General features: G+C 48.0%; 2 protein-coding genes across 2 annotated transcripts in view; one reads left to right on the forward strand and one right to left on the reverse strand.

Annotated features, from left to right (window-relative positions):
* Window positions 1–3,746, forward strand: part of DNAH10 (dynein axonemal heavy chain 10) — a 50,356-nt gene extending 46,610 nt beyond the window's left edge. Inside the window, exons 69-75 of the mRNA XM_066331805.1 lie at window positions 174–345; window positions 777–908; window positions 1,208–1,419; window positions 1,491–1,658; window positions 1,870–2,050; window positions 3,076–3,221; window positions 3,590–3,746. Coding sequence (XP_066187902.1) covers window positions 174–345; window positions 777–908; window positions 1,208–1,419; window positions 1,491–1,658; window positions 1,870–2,050; window positions 3,076–3,221; window positions 3,590–3,736 — 1,158 coding nt within the window. The 3' untranslated portion in view covers window positions 3,737–3,746. The remainder of the gene's footprint in view (window positions 1–173; window positions 346–776; window positions 909–1,207; window positions 1,420–1,490; window positions 1,659–1,869; window positions 2,051–3,075; window positions 3,222–3,589) is intronic.
* Window positions 3,747–4,006: 260 nt separating this feature from the next.
* Window positions 4,007–19,638, reverse strand: CCDC92 (coiled-coil domain containing 92). The gene is made up of 4 exons (XM_066331743.1): window positions 19,565–19,638; window positions 7,601–7,737; window positions 7,192–7,233; window positions 4,007–6,639 (listed from the first exon to the last, which is right to left on the reverse strand). The coding sequence occupies exons 2-4, from the start codon at window positions 7,728–7,730 to the stop codon at window positions 5,867–5,869; spliced, it is 945 nt and encodes a 314-aa protein (XP_066187840.1). The 5' UTR covers window positions 7,731–7,737; window positions 19,565–19,638; the 3' UTR covers window positions 4,007–5,866.
* Window positions 19,639–20,342: the final 704 nt, after the last annotated feature.

Below are 20,342 nucleotides of genomic sequence, written 5' to 3' on the forward strand. Positions count from 1 at the left end.
TGTCCCCCTGAGAGGGGACTGGAGATGTCCTTGAGATCCATATGGGACACAGTGTTAGATTACACCCCAACCACTGCAAAAGCAAAGAGCAGTTCTGACCTTCCAGTGATTTTTCAAAGTGTATTTTGTGCTCCAAGAGGCAGTGCTGTGCCACTGATGTCCCTGATTTCCAGGTCATGTATGGTGGGCGTGCCATCGACAGCTTTGACCGGCGCATCCTCACCGTCTACATGGACGAGTACCTCGGGGATTTCCTCTTTGACACCTTCCAAGTCTTCCATTTTTATAAAAGTGACACAGTCGATTATAAAATTCCAGAAGGGAAGGGAAAAGATGACTATGTTGGTAAGAAATGCTTTTCCTGCTACATTTAAAAAAAAAGAAGTCTGCTTCCAGTGTAGACTGTCTCCATACGTTGCTGCTGTGTGTGAGAAGTTAAACAGGACACCAGGCACTGCTGGTGTATGGATGGCAGTGTTATAATCCACTGCTTTACAGGAGCTTTTTGGAATGTGAGCTTGGCACTCAGCTCCCCAGGGGTTTAAAAAAACCAAAAAATAACCCAAACCACAGAACCTCATTAAAGCAGCACGGTAATTTTGTTAAGTGATATATAATATTTCTGTGGGGGAGTCTGTGTGTGTGTTTAGAAGTGTTTATTTGATCTGCGCATTGCTCCAACACCAGCTTTAGCATTTTTTTTTTAATTCAAGCAGAGCAATAGCAAAAGTGCTGTGGTGTTGTGGGCTAGCAGAGCCTGTGTGGTTGTTTTGCAGAGGCCATAGAAGCCCTGCCCCTTTCCAACACCCCCGAGGTGCTGGGCCTTCACGCCAACGCCGAGATCGGGTATTACACACACGCGGTGCGGGACATGTGGGGTCACCTGCTGGAGCTGCAGCCACAGACTGGTGAGTGCCCCGTCGGACCTGGCTTTGTCAACAGGGACTCTCCATGGCCACGGCTGAGCCCTGGGGACAGTGACAGCAGCCCCTGTGTGTGGGGACAGCGCGAGCAAAGCCACTGCAGGGCTCAGCTCTGCCAGGCCGGGAGCAGCTCAGCACCTGCCCCGAGGCAGAGCTGGGGCCATGCAGGGCTCTGGGCAAATGTCACAGCAGGACAGGGAGACTGATGCCAAAAGGTGACTCAGCTCTCAGCCTTCTCTCAGATTTAGAACAGGTTTAGTCTCACTAAAATGTTTTGTTTTCAGGTGAAACTGGTGGAGGAATTAGTCGAGATGAATATATTGCAAATGTTGCCAAGGATATAGAAAACAAATTACCCCAAGTATTTGATCTTGACCACATACGTAAAGGTTTTGGAGGAAAAATCTCCCCTACAACTGTGGTGCTGTTGCAGGAACTGGAACGTTTTAATAAGCTCATTGTTCGGATGGGAAAGTCGTTGGCTGAGCTACAACGTGTAAGTAAAATCACAAGTCAGTGGGAGCAGCTGGGCTTTGCCTGCCCTCAGAACTCTTACCTCTGTTCCAGGCCTTGGCTGGGGAGGTCGGGATGAGCAGTGAACTGGATGACGTGGCTCAGGCTCTCTTCAATGGGCAGATTCCCAAGATCTGGCGGCGGCTGGCCCCTGACACCCTCAAAACACTTGGAAATTGGATTATTTTCTTTAGAGATCGATATGACCAGTACACCAGCTGGGTAAGCAAGTGCCTCCAGAAAGCCTTTTGTTTTGTTAACCTGCACCATGTGCTGTGCAGGCTGGTGCAGAAGCCAGTGAATGCTTCAGGTAAGTTCTTGAACTAGTGCCATCACTGCATAAGGGTGGAAGCAAGGCAGACTCACCCCAGCTCCTCTCTAAGGGCAGGGTGGGGTGATAGCAGGTGCTGCCCATCACTGTCTGTGGTTGCAGGTCAGCCACGGTGAGCCTGAGGTGATGTGGCTGTCGGGCCTGCACATTCCTGAGTCCTACCTGACTGCTCTTGTTCAAGCCACCTGCAGGAAAAACAGGTGGCCCCTGGATCACTCCACCCTCTACACAGAGGTAACCAAGTACAGGAAAGCACAAGACATCACTGAAGGAGCTGAGCAGGGTAGGTGTTTTCACAGTTGCTTGGCAAAAATAATAAAGTAGTTAATTGGTGAGAGGCAGAAATTGCTTGGCACGCTGAATGACTTTGGTTAAACCTTGGCAGGCATTTGCCCTGGGTTTGCATTTCACAGTCCTCATGACTTCCAGCTGGGGTCTGGTCCCTGCAGAGCTCCAGAGTGCAGGAAGCTCCTGTGTGCATCCCTTCCCACCCACAGGCAGGGATTTGAACTTACACCTCCCCCTTGCTATCTATCTATCTATCTATCTATCTATCTATCTATCTATCTATCTATCTATCTATCTATCTATCTATCTATCTATCTATCTCTGTGTGTATGTGTATATATATTTCTATATACACACATATATGTATGTATGTATATAAAGACACACTGATTTCTTTATGCCTAGAACATTACCAATCACAGCAGGCTTGTAAAGATTTATTTACACCAAAGATACTATACTGAAATGCACTTAAGCAAAAAGTACCTACAAATACGTATCTTATTCTGTAAATATCTCTTTATGAGCTCTCTCTGACTAGCACTGCTCTAATAACTAAATATAACAAACTGGGTACAGAGAACAGCTAAGGAAGGCTCTGAGTACCAGCCCTGATTGGGAACAAAGGAGGAAAAAGTCTTGCTTTTTGTGTTAAATCTAAATGCTGTACTTGGCATTTGTACCAGCACAACTGTCCTGACCCTTCACCTGCTCTCAATGACCCAGTGATCAGGCCCAGGGGAATTACAAAGCTCTCTGTGACTTGGGCAACTGCAGGGCAGCAAATCACATTTATTCCTGCTACTGTTTATCATGTGTAGTGCAACTGAGACAATTTAATTTGATTTCCTAATACAGCTGGCTGATGAAACAAAGCTCTCAGAAAACTGCAGTTTGAAATGCAGTGTGTTTGTGATGACTGCCGTGCCTGGAACAGGGGCTGCAGGAACTCTTAAAAGATCTCCTAGATCTTTTCTAGGAGCTCAGTTTAGCCAAATGTTGCCTTTTCTGCCTTTGCAGGCTGCTACGTTTCTGGTCTGTTCCTGGAAGGAGCAGACTGGGACATAGAGCAGGGCTGCCTTATCCAGAGCAAGCCCCGAGTCCCGGTGGTGGAGCTGCCCATCCTGAAGATCATCCCCATAGAAGCACACAGACTCAGGCTCCAGGTAAGGCTCCTGAGTTATCTTCCTTCTGCTGTCACATCTGCCAGCTGCCCTCTCTGCTGAGAAGCTGCATTTTATCATTACCACTCCCATCTGAAGCACCTGGTTTAACACTTCTCCTTACAGTACCCACCACTACAGTTTGATGCATTTGTTACCTTTTGATCCTTCAGGCACTCTGGGGCTGTTGTGACACTCTTACACCCCCCCTACTCTTTCAATTATTTCCCATCCCCAGTAAATGACATAAAGGACTTTCCATTTTCTGGGTATTTAAGACGTGTAACAAAAGGAGTGAATTTCTGCAGGCAGTGCTCTCAGTTCTGTGCAGCAGCTCAGGCCCTGCTCAGTGTTGGTGCTGCCTCTTCCAGAACACGCTCCGGACCCCGGTGTACACGACGTCCATGCGCCGCAACGCCATGGGCTTCGGCCTGGTCTTTGAAGCTGACCTCTACACCACCAAGCACATCTCCCACTGGGTCCTCCAAGGCGTGTGTCTCACACTGAATGCTGAATGAGTCAAAAGTAAGCACCATGTTCTTCCCTCAGAATGCAACCCTTCAGAGGCGCAGGGAAAAAACCTCAGCCCGGGCAGAGATTCGGGGTTGTGTTCACTTAGGCACACCTGGCTTTAGTTAGTGTTAGCTTGGTTGTATTATACTCCCAGTAAACATGTTTGAAGAACAGAGTGGTTTTTGTAATGTGTTTCCTTTTGGAACGGCTCCAAGCTGGTCTGTGGCTGCAAAGAGAAAGTTGGTTTCGCACACACAAAGACTAAGGTTTGCCTGGACGGTTGTAAGAAATGTCTTTAATTGCCCAAAGCATCACTTCTGCACTGCCTGGAAGCGGTGCCTCCCACCAGCCTCCAACAAGTGGCAGGGTAGGTCACTCATACAACACATGACCATAAAAATATGGTGCCAACAACCAAAGTAACCAAACCAGCTGCTGGTTAACGCAATACACGTAAAAACAGTAAACCTCAGAGTAACAACCTTGCTTTAACCAACCCCCTTCTGGGAACACGGCTTTTCCCTACCCCTCCCCACCACTCGTGGAACAAATTCCTAGCACAGAGCCAGCAAGGCGTGAGGCTGAGGCGGGTCTGGGGCTTTGGGCAGCGAGTGACAGAGGGTGCAGAGCCCTGCTGGAAGGGTCATGCTGCGGGAATCGAGCGGGACCACAGGCGGGAGGAGAGCTCTGCCAGCCTGCCAGGGCCTTGCCAGGAGTGCTGACAGTGCCCGAGGCTCCGGAGGGAGACACGCACCAACACAGCTGCAGAAAAAGCTTAGGAGGGGCAAACTACAGCTGGCGAGGGGAGGGGACAGGGCAGGCAGGGATCCTTCGTCAGCTGTCACAGAGAATACATGTTCCAAATTTTTAAAGGCACATCATAAGCTTAGCAGCATTTGGGAGCCAGTGTTTCTTGCTGGTCCTACTCAGAGGCTGCAGACAAGAGTGAAGCAGAGGTGAACAGAATGTAAGAAAAATGGATAAACTCGTGCTCCTATCCCAAAACTACATACTCTCCCAGCTCCTAGTATGCCTTTCTTTCCTAGAAAAAAATAGTAAAAAAAAGAATCAAGTAGTCTAACAGCTGTTGGGTCTACCTGCTACTTACTAGAAAGGAGAAGGGGAATCTGGTCAGGTGCAAGGCAAGTCCATCCCAATCCACAAGGACAGAAATCAAAGATGCCAGGTTCTCCTGTATGAATCGGTTACATCACTTAAAACTAAATACTCACATTTTAGAGGGGCAAGTCAGGTTTCTAGGCTGGCAGCAGTCAGCAGTGTCTGACGATGCCCAGAACAAGACTACAATTTTTAGGAAACAAAAATAATCCCTTTACAAAAAAAGTGCAGGTTAGAGCATAAAGAACCATTTCCATATTGGATAGCCAGTTACATTTCCTCCCTGGAAAAGGAGCTCTGAGCCAGTATGGAAGGTGCTACAAGTGCAGTGTACTGACTAGCATAAAATGTGTCGTGAAGCCAGTTGATTAAAAAAACCCAAAACAATCCCCATAAACAACCCAGTGTTCATACTCTTCCTATGAGGGACGATAAACCCTTTAAACGGTGCTTCCCCCACCCATATTTTACTTAAAGCCACAAACCAAAGTATTTAGGATTAATCAAGTAGTGCTTGCTGGGACTCTGGGGACGTCCTTAGGTCACTAAAGTGAACGTGCACGTGCCCAACTTTCAGTGCTGCTGCGAGAGCGGCTGTGGCAGAGGTCAGTGATGGCTCTGGAGTGCTCACACACACAGTGGAGGCGAGAGAACTCCTGCCAGGTCAAAAGTTACCAGCCAACACTGTGGCTGCAGTGTGAGGGAGGGGTGTTCTCTCTAAGAGCGCTCACTAACGCAGCCCGTGCCTTTGTCCACACGTGCAGTTACACTAAATGGAGCAGCACTTGGAAGCAAGCAGTCAGGTCCCCCTGATTTGGCCACAGCATGGAGTGGTTATATACCTTGCCATATGAACACAGTTCCTAGGAGGTTTCATTAGAGCAAAATGTATTAATGATGTACCCGGGAGGAGTTTTGGCATGCATGGGGCATCAAAAGAAACTTCACCGCAGGTGCTATTTACCCTAGAGGCTCACAGTGCATAACCAGCACAGAACAGCGCTTCCGTGGTGTTCTCAGACAGTTCTGTCTGTCCCCGAGTGCTTTCTGACCACTTTGCTTCCATGGAGCTGCTCCAGGGCCAGGGTCTCCACCTCCTGGGGCTGTGCGGGCGCGGCGTGGTGGATGCGGTGTGCCACCCCGACGTGCGCCTTGTGCGGCTTCTCGCGGCCGGGGCTGTGCGACTCGCTGGGCGCGCGCTCCGAAGGGATGGGTGGGATCACCAACGGCCTCTCCTTGATCAGATGCACCTCGGCCGTTTCCCTGGCCAGCAGAAAGGGCGTGGGGTCGGGCATGGCATCCACGGGCTCTCGCAGCACCAGCTTCCGGCTCTCCGACCCTATTCTGTAGGCCTCTTCGAACTCGGGGTTCAGCGGGGTGGACAGACTCTTCTTCATGCGGCGCCGCGGCGTCTCCGGCAGTTTGTCCTTGGGAGGGGACGGTTTGTAGCTGGACAGCACGGGGCTGCCAGACGGGGTCCCCTCCGAAGTGCCGCTGGTGCTCAGCAGCTTCTTCTTGGCCGCGTGCAGCTGAGAGGTCAGATAGGCGATCGTGCTCGCTCTCTGCTCCAGTTCACTGGACAACATATTGAGCTTATGGCTTTTCATTTTTAACTCTTCCAAGTACTTCTTTTCTCTTTCTTTAATAGTGTTTTCCAGCACCATTATCATCGCGTTCTTTTGTTCAAGTTCTTTCAACAATTCGCTGTTTTCAGCTTCTTTGATTTTCAGCTGAGCTTCAAGATCTTTGCACTTACTTTTGAGTTCGTCACTTCGTGAACCACCACTCTCTAGAGGAACAGGAGAAGCAGAAGTGTTTCATGTTAACAACAGCCTTATGTAAAACAGTGCAATAGGGATCCTCCTGCCATCTCTGAGAGGAATCCAAAATACTAACTTCAGCTAATACTCATCCCACACCATCCCTGATGCAGGGGGTTAACCTCAAGGAGTTATTTTATTCCTGCTCTTTACCTGTTGTTAATGCAATACACGTAAAATAACTAGGATCTAGTGTGTACACACACACATATAAATAAATAAAAGCTTTGTGGTTAACTACAGCACCAGCTAAGATTTAAAAATAGTCTCACTCTTCTGCCCCTAAAATTTGTGTCCTGTGTTCTCATATACCAAGCAGGGAACTGAATGTCTAGTGGAGTCAGCAGTTCCAGGTGCTATTCCTGGCTCTTTCACAGATTTCCTGTGTCACCTTGGGAAAGAACCTTTAACATTTATGCATAAATAACTAAGTCTGGAGACTAGAAAAGAAAATATGAACATTGAAAAAGATTAGTAAATTGAACATGAACATTAAAAGAAAAATGCCACATATTCCTTACCTGACGAGTCTGAACTCTTTACAGTCAGCTCATAGGTTAAATCTGAGGAAAAAAAACAGTTGTTATTTTTGTTAGAACTTCATCATGGAGCCTGCACATTACCAGGTGAGCAGATTTACAATAAATCCAGCTTTCAATAAATACAGAATTAACCCTTCCCACTGCCCAAAGCAAGAATAGGAGATTCACTGCAAATTAGCAAACACATAAAACAACTGATCTATCAGCTTTTTAACAAACAAATGATAAAACCTTGGCTCTGATCACCCAGTTCGCCATGAGATACAAACTGAAGACCCTAAATCCAGCCTTTTGGGAGTGGGTGGATTAGTGAGTGGGACGTCTGGGTGGGCTGTGCTGCTGAGGTTTCACTGCTGAGGGGGGAACAGTCCCTCCAAGGAACGGGTACCTGTGCAGCGCTGCTGCAGCCGGCGCAGCTCCTCGTGCAGCCCCTTCAGGGTGTTGGCGTGTTCTCGCTGCAGGAACAGCAGGTTCTTCTGGGCACTCTGCAGCTGGTTCTTCAGGGTTGAGGTGGCCATCCTGACCCTGCCAGGGAACAGACATTGTGATGGTGAGTTACCTTGCACATACAGGGATCCTCCCTCTGCAGCCAGGAGCAGCAGGAATGGTTGTGTGTGATCATCAAATGCCACAAAAGGTTTTTCTGCTTTAGGACTATTTCGATTACGAGTGCTCTAAGTTCATCAAAAGTCTAATTATACTGTAGGCTAGAGGAGGGAACTCATTTGTTTGGAGTTAACACATTTAAAGGAGATTAACTTCAGACAGTCTAAATCATTAATCCCATTACAAGTTAAAAGCAGAGCTCTGAGGAATGGCCTACTGTGTCTGTCTTGCTGAGGGTTTCCACTCACCCCCAGGGACACAGGGATTGGTGAAATCCTTGGCAAGAACAAGGAAAAAAGCCCCAAAATGCAGGAGTCTAAGGAAAAGGGCAAAGCAGGGGCCTGAGCACGGCCAGGCTGGTGGCACTGCCATGGATGTGGCTGCCATGGGTGCCTGAACTGAGATCTGGGTGCTGGGCCAGCACAGGGGAAGCTCCAGCTGCTCTTGGGTTTCCTCAACACGGGGCCCAGTAACACAGAATGAGACAATGCTTCACTCAGAGAGAAAACAAACAGATTTTTGTTGCTCAGGTTACAAATACACAGAAACCTGTTACACCACTGGGTTTCCCTTAGAAAACAGCCTTGCACAAGTAGGCCTTGGCTACAGCAGTGCTCACACCCAAAGACACACAGGTAACAGAATGATGCTGACAGACATCCTTGAAGACCCCTGTGCTGCCACTGTTGTGACTGGTCCTGCTAAGGCAACAATGGATAGCGCAGAAAAGGCTAAATTCTGCTTTATGTGTAGAAACCATTACACTAATTAGGTTACAAGGGTAAGTGAAGAGTCAGAACTCCTGTTGCCTGGACAACCCCCTGCAGTGGCATTGCAGCCATGCCTGGAATTACAGGACCACACACAGTGCCCAAGATGGACCTGGATGGGTTTGCCTTGGCATGGCAAGTGTTCCCCACTGGCACTCTTTGGTATGGAGTCTTATGGCAAGAGTTATTTTCTCCCAGTTTAGAATTGGTAGAGCATAAGCTCAGAGCAAGTGACACACTTCTGTTATTCCTAAAACATATCACAGCCCTGCGTTTAATTTTATACTTTTATTCCCCAAAAGAACACCAGACTTGGTACTCCAGCATTTTGGTGATGCACTAAAGCACCTGGGGATGTGGTGTAGAAAAGACTCACACACACACACAGAGCCCTCCTGATTTCATCAGTGACCTGAACTGACCTCATCTTCTACTGACTTATCCCTACAGAAACAAGTATTTGATTGCAAAGGAAAAAAAAAAAAAAAAAAAAAAAAAAAAAAAAAAAAAAAAAAAAAAAAAAAAAAGTGTGAAAGACGTTAAGAAATCCACTTCTGTGCAGGAGCCAAACAGCCTGGTTACCTTGTAACAGAGATCAAGGATTAAGTTCAGTGCCCAAGAATGTGGGTAGGTGCCAACTGTGCTTTGTCCAGGCAATGAGCCATTTTACAATTACCATCGTTAGCAAACAAGGAAAAATTATGGACCAAACACATTTTCTAAAAAGAGATTTCTAGGGTGGTTAAACAAATTTTGCAACACCCCACCACTGCCACATTGGTGGTCCCTCACAGCCACAGTGCTGGAGGGGCTGTTGGAAGGGGCCCTACACAGTCACAGCAATTACTGTGGGACATCATTAATTCTGAGGAGTGAGGATATTTAAGCTGTGATACATTTTCAAAGTGACATCCTCTGGCTTGTAAAGCTGACATCAGACAGACGAGAGCTTTACTGAATCATCCCATTTCTTCAGTGTTCATCCTACTCTGATCGACTGAGCATGACAGCAGGACAAAGCCACAGCTGGAGCTCTGACTGTGCAGGACACCGAGGCTCAGAAGGGATTCTTAATCGAGGAATGTATTTTACAAAAGAAACCCTAAGCTGTGATAGGAGCAGGTGAAAGAACAGCCTCCACACAATAGCCCAGAGCTTCTGTTCTCACAATGGGTATTAATGGTGCCTTTACACCTGTAACTGTAACCTGAACAGGAAAATACTTGCCTGAATAGGAAAATATTTCATCACCAGCAGTAAGTGTTCATAGCTCAGTCCTTGCAAATAAACACGTTCATTAAAAACTAGTTTCTAAATGTTAAAAAAAAAAAAAAACACCAACCAAACAAACCCAGAACAAGGCTCTCACTATTCATCTCCTCTATTGCTTTTTCACTTTGATCTTCTGCATCTGAAAGATCACACCAGGATTACCTGCTCTGAAGAAAACAAATATAATCAGAGGCAAACGAGTGTTATAGGCTTAGGAAGAAAATAAGAACAACCAGCATCAGAGCATCATCTTCCCTGCAGCAGCAGTAAGTTAATCAGTGAGATCAATTAAATCAACCCTCAATGAGTGCTAGCTGCAGCCCCTCTGCACTAAGCAGTTTCTCACAGCCCCCTGCAGCCTTTCTGTGCATTTTCCCATCACTGCAGCCTGGTTGTCTGCTGTCCTCTCCCCTTCAAGGGAAAGGGAGGGCCAGTGAGGGGAAGCCACAGCCTCCACGGATGTGTGGGCAGCAGACCCAGTTCCAAACCCATTCACCCACCTGCTTTTTACACAGCACAGCCAGCACTGAGAACTCTGCCCCCTGTGCTCTGGGAAACAGCCAAAACCATCTACTGTCGAACCAGCAAAAGGGAAAATGTCTTGCACAGACAGTCACTACACAGAGACATAGATTTGCTATGTCCCTTAGTCCTGGGATTGCACTAAGCTGATTTCATCTCAGCCTCTCTGAACTAAGAAGGTCAAAAACCACAAGAGAAACAGCAAATGCAGAAGTCGATGGTGCCCTTTACAGCCCAGAGGAGTAATCTCCACCTCCCACCACAGAAACTGGTGGGACAAACTCACGAATCTACCAGGCTCTGGCTGAATGCTGGTAGATAAATGTCACCAGTGCTGGGAAGAATTCTGTGACTGCACACACAGCACAGAGTTGTGTCACTATGGTTTTTCCCCCTTCCCCTTTGTCTCCAAACAAAATAAAATGTTTGCTGTGTTCTTACACAGCCAGAACTGTGCAATGCAGAGCTTGGCACAGTCCCCTGGGAACGCCCGCAGCATTTGGGAAGGATGACAGAACACTAAAGGGACACTGCAGTGTCCAGGGGTGATGGGGAGGGTGACACAGCTCCTCTCTGGCAGCAGCACTGGCCCTAAACACCAAGTGTCCAACCTGTCAGCGACAGAGGCTCTGTGGGGATTGTGCAGTGCATCCCACCCTTCAAACATCCACAATTTCTCATTTCTCAGGACCACCACACCACCAAATGTTTCTACATATAGCTCAGAGATTGAGCCTCAACTCCTCCAAACAATGGGTTCGCAATTTCTCTGGAATATTATAGCCAAAGAGGAACAAATGGAATGAGTCAAACAGAATTCCCTTGGGAATGTTAAGTACAACACTTTAATTGTGATTGCACCTACCTAAGCCATCATCTTCCAGTAAAGCAGATAAGGGAACTTCAATTATCATTCCTGTAAGCTCACCTTAAAAAGAAACTATTCTATCTCCTTACAAGTGCACGTTCTCTTCAAAAGGGAATACACACACACACAGAACCTCATATGGAAAAGGAAAAAATATTAAACAGGAGCTTCCAAAATACAACTTAATCACATGCTCACCAAAAACAGCCACTAAAATTTTAACAGCCACATCTTGCCTTGCAGAGGATGTGCAGGCTCCAGGCCTTTTTGGATCTTAAGCATTTGGAAAGAGTTCAAAATATTTCAAGGCAACGAGCATCTGGCTGCGTATCAGATGCCTTTGCACAAAATCAGAGCATCTCTATACCCTGCTGCAAGATAGGAGGAGGGAGATGCTAATCTCTGACCTTAGACACAAACCTACAGGATGGAACAAAGCCCAAACAAAGGTGATTTTGTATTTTCTTTCCTCTTAGCTATCCACTAAACAGAACACAATAACCTCCTTTTACGTGGATGGGGTGACCATCACCTGAGAGGCTGCTTTAGCTCCCTGCCAATTCGCAGCCTTAAAATATGTATGGGCGGACATTTTCCTCTCAACTGCTCACCAGCCAGCGCTCCATCCAAATGTATCAAAAGCTGCCAAAATGTCATTTGCTTGCTACACAAAATACAATTTCAAGAATTAAGTAAGGACAGTGGATACCTCTTGTAAGAACCTCCAAAGTTTTAGACCCCAGACCCCATTTTAAAGATTGTCACTAAACTGACCAAACTTATCTAAACACAGCTGTAAATGCTGAAATTACTGACAGTAATTTTGACAGTTGTTCTTTGCTTAGATCAGCTCTCCATCTCGGAGACATAATGCCGTCCCCAAAGTGTTTGCTCAGCTCCTTTCAAAGGACATAACAAAGGAGACCCTGCAGCCTCCACACCCAAATCAAGGGTTTTGCTCTTTCTGCTTGGACATTTAAGTCCCCCACGATCTTATTCTATCACACCATTACACCTCTACTAAAGCAGATCCAGCAATAACACAGGTCAGTGACAAACTGTTCCAAATTTCTGCCACCCCTCGTTCACCCGTGCATCAGATTAAGCCAAGTCCAACTAGTCCAGTGCTGCCAAGTCAAGCTTTTCAGACAATACACTCAGCCTACACCTGAGTAGTGTAGGTGTCCCAATCCACCTCGGGACATCCCTTTCCTTCTCGGTAACACCTCTATCCTCAGCCTTCTGCATTACAATGTAACAATGCGTACACATCATTAGTGACCCACTAATTTGTTCTCATACTCGTTTCATTTGTGTGTTTTAAGCCAAGCAAAATTAGTAGCTCTTTCCCGGAGATAAGGGAGGGGAAGAAGGAACTGTGTCACTGTCCTCCCAAAGGAAGGACATGATTTCGCTTTCTCAGCTCCTTTTCCATTTCTACTGCTTTGATGCTATTTTACTCAGTGGTTTCTCTGCCTGACTTTGCCATCATTTTCTGATCAGAGGCTGCGTAAACTCTTTACAGTTAATCTCTGAATATCCTGCAAGCACACATTTCGGCATTTTAGTAAGAAGATGATTTTTTGTTACTCCTACAGCAGCTGGTCTGGCAGCGGGAAGAATAATTGAGTGGACACCACCGTGGTAGCAATGATTTAATTCTGGATGCTCCAAAGGAAGCAGCTGGTACTTTTGTACAGAGCTCACCGACTGCCCACGAGCCTGACTGCCTACCTGGAGTCAGGAGCACTGACAGGAACAGTTCACATGGTGTTTTCTCTGCCCTTGAGACCACCCAACCCCAGAGCTGCCGCAAGGGAAGAGACTAAAAGGAATCCGATGTTAAAACTGCTACTGTGACAGAGACCATTAGAGAACCAAATCAAATAGTCCTGCAGTGGCATTTCATGCAGACACAGTTATTATGACCAATACCAGGGTAGGCAAAGCTAGGGCTCTACAGCCGTCAGGAACAAATAGCTCACTCTGGCAGGAAGCTTCGAAAATTACCTAATTTGAGCCTAATTCACTTTAGGGAGACAAAGATGGCATTACCTAAATGACACTGACGACTTCAAAAGAGCCCCTTTAATAATGATGAAGTGACAATAAAGGCCCTCACAAGCAAGACTACATTGGCACGTAGAGGAACAGGTTGCTTCTCGCTCCTAAAGAACGGCTCTTCTATTTTATTCACCCCTTCATTCTGAGAATAAAACAGTTTGTTATTTTAATATAATTTCCCACAAAGCCACATAAAGCAAACTGCACCCCAATCACAACCAGGCAGTTGCAATATTGCAAAGGCACGTTAGTCTTTCTAGTAAACCAACTTCTTTTGTCAGAAGAATGACAAGAAAATTAATATTCAATTCCCCCAGACTAACACAGTATCAATGTTACACATAAACCTGAGCCTCATTCTGTTTTTTTCCAAAGTCATTAAGAAAAGTTCTCCAGCTTCAGTTAAAGCTGAATCAGGACTTAGGTTAGTAAGGTGGGCTGTGGGTGGTTTTGGTAGAAGGATCTGTTAAATATAACTCCAAATTCATGCTGAGAAATCACACTATACTACAGAATAGTCATGGGCTTTTTTCACAGATCACATACTCACTTATGAACACTGCATGCCCTCTTTTAATTCTGTCCTCTGTGATCAAGAATGTGTGAACTGCACTAGAAATTGAAGAAAATGTATTTGTGCAATATAAAAATTTGCCCCTTCTGAAGCCTGCTGAAACACAAACCAAAAGAATTACTAAGCTGGTTTCACATAACCAACCTGGCTGGGCCTTTTCCCGCTCCCAAACTCGACAGAAACCCATCATCACACAGACGTGTGACTATTTCACTGCCCAGCCCTGACACGATTTTTCCTCACCCATCCCACCCACGTACACGGAGCAAGAACTTAGTGCTGCATTCCTGAAATGCTCCAGAATCACCTTCCTGGTCATTCAGTGAACCAGGTCAGGGAACTGGTGCAGCTGAAAACAAACCCGTTTTCCCCCTGGCTGTTTTCAGGTGGCAGGTTCACTGTGCAGCGCTGTAGATGCCTGGGGAAGGAGAAAAAAAATAAAAATAAAGCACAGAATGTGTAAGCAGGTCAGAGGGATGGTACAGGCAGAACTGTTTCCTGCAGCAGCGCCAGCTCCAGGCACTCGCCTGAGATTGAGCTCCTACTGCATGAACTGCAGAAATGATGATTTTCAGAGGTTACCAGGAATATTTGTTGAAACATGGCAGAAGGCACTGAAGCCTTACAGCAGTCTAAATAAATGTCCTGAGAGATCATTTGCAGAGAGCAGCTATTGTAAAGCGACTCTACAGAGCTGCACAACTATTTCCAGGCAAATGTAACAGGCTGAGGAGATGCTTTTCTCTAATGCATTCTGTGATGCTGTTTCATAAGGCATCGATTTTTATTATTTTAGAACAGCAACTATGATCAAACACACAAAAATCGGTCTCCACTTTGCTAAAGGTTTTGAGAGCTGCTGATGAAGGAAATCTGGCAGCATCTGGCAGCGGTGATTGATGACCTATGTCCAAGTCCTTTCTTATGCAAGATTTTTTTTGGGTTAAATAGGATGCCAAGACAAAGGATCCCAAACAGAAGTGCTTTATACCCTCCCTTACATAACCCAGGTATCTCAAACTGAGCCAGGAAAGCCACACGGCTGAAATCAAGCTCTCCTGAGGCTGGAAAGGAAACAAGCAGCCACATTACAAAGGGAACCTGCCGGGTCTGACATCATTCCCACGGCTTTTCTTCACAGACGGACTCTTCCCGAGCTCGACACCTCTGCTCACAGAAATGCGATCTGCCGTGCCTTTTGTGCTCTGCCTCCGGGCACGGACTCGCATTACAGGGAGCTACTGTTCCTTGGCATTTTTTCAGCCTTTCTGGAGACAGCTACCATTCTGTTCACCGAGAAGCCATGACATTTAACAGTTTTCAGTCCAGCACTGTTTTTAAATAACACTGATTTAAACCCCCGTCTCTCTCAATCAAATAATTAAAACCAACAAGCAGCAATGTATTTAACATTTTAAATACAAAACAAAGGTCTCCTTGAAGTAAAATGAGAACAAGCATGCTTGCCAATAGCAGGAAAGAAACAGCAATCCAAATAAAAGCCTTTTTTCAATGATTATTTAAAACCACTCAAACTAACAGCTTGCAGAAGATCCAATACACTCTGAAAACATCAGTTTCAGCAATATCTTGTCATTCCTCTAATGTCTAGTAGCAAGTAAATTTATTGTTCCTATTTATAGTACCATACTCTTTAACATCACCAGGAGAAATGAGCTGGTAGATAATGACAAAACATTATTAAAAAAATCCTTCACTGCTCACATGGAGATGGACTGACACCCATGATCACACTGCTGGACATGCTGGTTTAGAGGAAGATATTTTTCACATCACTTAAAACTGATCACAGAGAAGAATCGGGCCCACATCCATTGATGATACAGCCAGACAGGCAAAGGTGATGGAAGAGCAGGTGGGAAAAGGGGGTTAACATTCCCACCCGGCCCCACTCAGTGAACTATTTGCCATCTTTTCAGACGAACACTGGTCGGTGCGAGCAGAGCAGAGCCCTGCAGACAAAGTGCCCGAACAAAGCCCACCCCGGCGGCGGGCAGCGGGCCCTGGAGCCGCTCCCGGGGAGGGTCGGGCTCTGCAGACCCTCTGGGAGCGCCGGCTGCGGTTACACAATCGGCTCATTGCAGCGGAGCTGTGCCTGTGCTGTCCGACTGTCACAGCCACTCGCAGGAGCCCAGAGCACAGACAGCCCCGGCCTTCTTCAACACACACATCCCGACGGTGCCTTTTGGTGGTTGTGAGACACTCATTTGGAAGAATTAAGGACTTTAGTTAAACTAGGTATTGCTGAGGTAAAAACTTCCCTTTGTTAACAGAAGCTGGGTTTAAGGAACTGACAAATCAGGAGGCCTGTCAACTTAATCAATAGACTCCAAGAAGACAATGTGATCATAAATCAGAGAGTCTTGAGAAAACAGGATCCAGGTGTCACCAACACTAAAAGGTTAAAAAGTCAAAGCGAGGAAGACCCATCTTACTTCATCATTTGAGACCCCACCCCACAAGAAGGACCATCGACTCATTTCAAAGAACTAACTACGCATGCTTAATTGCTTTTTGGCTAATTACCATACAGAGCAGGGAATGGGATGGACCAGAGTTATGAATATGCATTTGTGGTTTGGGTATTCAATACTTTTGTACATAAAAAGACCCTGTGAGCACCTGTAAATTAGTGTGTATTTGGGAGCTGCCCGGCGCAGTGATAAACACACACTTTCTAACTTTAAATGTAATAAACAGACACTTTCTAACTTCAAACTGTTAGAGAGTCTTTGTCCGTCATAGTTGGATATCGGTATTAGATCAATAGCCATATTTTTAATAAATCAGTTGTGCTTTCCAAACCAGCAATAAGAAAAAACTATGTCCCACACTCAACTTTTCCCCCTCCTCAAGTCTCTTGACTGCTGAATTTTCAGTAAAGTGCTGCTCAACTAAACCCATCACTTTCAGTTACTAACAGACACATATACATAAATATGCACACAAAATATCAGTTGTCAGCAAAAAAATTCTTCAGCATTATAAATTTTCAGAAAGATGAAGATGTCTATTCTCTTTATAAACTACAACTTGCTGCCTTCTCTAAACTTTCTTATGCAAAATGAAGTAAACATGAACTCAAGTGATTAATAGTAATTGTTTTACCCAATATGAAAACAATCCTTCATAGTTTTGCTACTTTAAACCATTGGGTTTTTTTTTAAGCCACAGGACTGAAATGAGATACCTAGAAATTACAACAGAACTCCCTCTATTATGCTGTTTATAATGCTGAATAAATATTTTATTTTACTTTACATTATGATCCACATTCTGCCATAACATCACTGGGGAGTTTGTGCTCTGCCTCCTGCAGTTAAAGCACCGATTAATGTGGCAGATCTGGATGAACAAATATATCGCCCTTAACACCTACAGCCTTTTGAAGTAGGGCACACTAAGGAACAGTGGGTTTTTGTAACAAATCACATTTAAAAATAATTTAAAAGCACTGAAAGTATGCAGCTATATCTGAAACCAGATGTAAAGGAAACAACTGAAAGAAATGAAATTATTGCTGTTCTGTAGTTTGCAAGAACTACTGGGCTGGAAACTACTTAAGAGTATCTGGAATGGTCATGAGACCTTTGTCTTTTCTAAGGAGATGAGGGAGGAAACTTTACAGATACATTAAGCAGAAGTACAACAAGAGGATGAAAATAAGTGGTTAGCATCAGTTTAGCCAATATTCTTTCTTTCCACTTAAGCAGCTGATACTTTCCCACATTATGACCTTCTGATCCTTGTTGTTCCACTAAAAAAGACTGTTGGAGCCTCAGTACAACCAAAAGCTTGAAAAATCAACAATATTACAAGTCAGCCATTATCTGTGTATAAAGCACTTGCTTTAAGCTGTCAAACCAAAAAGCAACGTGCAGTTTAAGAGCATAAACGTCAGTCTCCCAGAGGCTCAGTCAAAATAACACACAACAGAATTGCATTCACTAATGAGCAAATTACATGGGAAAAGGCACAGTATTTACAGTCACATCCATTTGTCTCTTATTTTTTAATTAATGAGTATAATTGATATTGCAAAAGCTCAACACAGCTTTTTAAGTGTAAGCATCTTACCACGTAAGTAAAGCCAACAAGTACCCTGGATGCTTCCTATGTACCTGCAATGCAGATCAAAACAGACAATTCCTCCCCCAGGGCTGCCTCAGCTCCTGTGTTCACATTTACCTTCACTGTCTCAGCTTTACTCAATTTAATAAAGCCGACTCAGGTGTGTCCTGCTGCCGGCCAGGGCGGGAAGGGCCCCTCCTTCCTCCCTTCTGTCCCACCCCATGTCCTGCGTAGGGAAACTGCGTCTGGAAGCATCTCCATGTCTGAAGACGCCCTGCACTTCTCTGCTGCCATAGCCACGGACGACAGGCGCTCTCCTCCAAAGGAAAAACCTCCTCCTCTCAAACGAAAGTTATTCCCTACCCAGTCCCAAATATACACAATCCACCCGTCCAGCCCTTCGCACGCCCTGTGCTGCTCATGAAAACGACACTGTTGTCACTTGGTAAAGTGAAAAGGTGCGATGCGAAAGGCGCCCGCGAAGGATGCGGTGTAAAACCTGTCTCAGCGGGAGCGGGGGGAGGCGACGGGCGGCCGCTCTCCCGCTCTGGGGCACATCCCGAACAGAAACACCGACACGTCCTTGGCCCCGACCCAGCAGAAACGGGAAGACAACGGGGGGTACAGCGAGATGCAGGGCAGCCCCTTCATCCCCTGAGCTCCAGAGACGAGGGAAGGGCCCTGGATGCTCTCAGGAGCGCGCAGGAAGCGCTTTGGTCCAGCGCCAGCGCCCGGCCCGGAGCCGCCCTGCGCGCCCCCGCCGCGCTGTTCGCTGCCCCGCAACGGCCGCCCCGGCCCGGGGGCTCCGACCGGCCCCGGGGGGATTCAGACCGGCTCCGGGGGGCTTCAGACCGGCTCCCGGGGGGATTCAGACCGGCCCCGGGGGGACTCGGACCGGCCCTCAGGGGGCTCAGACCGGCCCCGGGGGGACTCGGACCGGCCCTCAGGGGGGACTCGGACCGGCCCTCAGGGGGCTCAGACCGGCCCTCAGGGGGCTCGGACCGGCCCCGGGGGGCTGATCGCGCCCCACGCCCGCAGTATCTCCCCCCGGCCGAGGCGCGGCTCCTCCGGCCGCCGCAGGTCCCTGAGGCGCAGCGGGGCCGGCGGGCCGCCGCCACAGCCGCGCCCGCCCTCAGGGCAGCGTCCCCGGGCGGGCGGTGGGTTCGCGTGAGGCGGGGAAAGGCCCCAAGCAGCGATGGCGCTGCCCCGTTCCCCACCCGGCCCCGGGGGTCGCGATGCCGCCGCCGCCCCCTCAGTCGGCCCCTGAGGGGCGGAGGGCACGGCGCGGCCTCGCTCGGCCCCTCACCGGCTCGGCCCCTCACCCGCCCGGCCCCTCACCCGCCCGGCCCCTCACCCGCCCGGCCCTCACCCGCCCGGCCCTCACCTGCCCGGCCCTCAGCGGCTCGGCCCCTCACCTGCCCGGCCCCGCACCCGCTCGGCCCCACACCGGCCCGGCCCCTCACGGCCCCTCACCGGCCCGGCCCCGCCCGGCCCCTCACCGGCCCCTCACCGGCCCGGCCCCTCACCGGCCCGGCCCCTCACCGGCCCGGCCCCTCACCGGCTCGGCCCCGCCCGGCCCCTCACCTGCTCGGCCCTCGGCGGCGCCGCCGCTCGCCCCGCCCGAAGCTCCGCGGGCGCCCCGGGGCCCGGCACTGACCGGCGGCAGCACCGGCACCGGGGGCGGCGGCGCAGGCGCAGGTGCGGCTGCGGCACCGGGCCCGTCGCTGTGGCAACGCGGGGACAGCGCGGCCGCCGCGGCCCCGCCCGCACGGGAGCGCGCACGGGAACGCGCACGGGAACGCGCACCTGGGACAGGGAGGAGGAGGAGGAGGAGGATGAGGAGGGCACCGGGTTTGTGGGAATGTGGGAAAGGAGGGAATGTGCACTCCCGGGAGAGGCTGTCTGGTTTAAGCCCAGCTGGAAATTAAGCAGCACGCAACTCCCACCTGTCTTCTTCCCCACCCCCGGTGGAACGGGGAGGAGAAGCAAAAGTAAAACTTGTAGGTTGAGATAAGAACAGTTAAGGGTAGTTGAAAATAAAGCGAAATTGAATAATAGTGATAGGTAATAATGATAATAAAAAGGGAAAGGAAAAACACCCCAAACGAATGGTGCACAGTGGGGTTGCTCGTGTCCAGCTGACTGATGTCAGAGTGCCCCATCCCAAACCCAGATCAGCCCCTCTTCTGGGTAACCCCCAGTTTTGTCACTGGGCATTCTGTGCTGTGGAATATCCCTTTGGCCAGTTCAGGTCATCTGTGCCAGCTTTGCTCCCTCCTAGTTTCTTTTGCAAACCTCCGCACTGGCAAAGCATGATACACAGAAAAAGAGTTCTTGACTTAGGATAAACAGAACTTAACAA

Source organism: Sylvia atricapilla, chromosome 17 (genome assembly GCF_009819655.1).
Source record: "Sylvia atricapilla isolate bSylAtr1 chromosome 17, bSylAtr1.pri, whole genome shotgun sequence".
Taxonomy (NCBI): Eukaryota; Metazoa; Chordata; class Aves; order Passeriformes; family Sylviidae; genus Sylvia; species Sylvia atricapilla.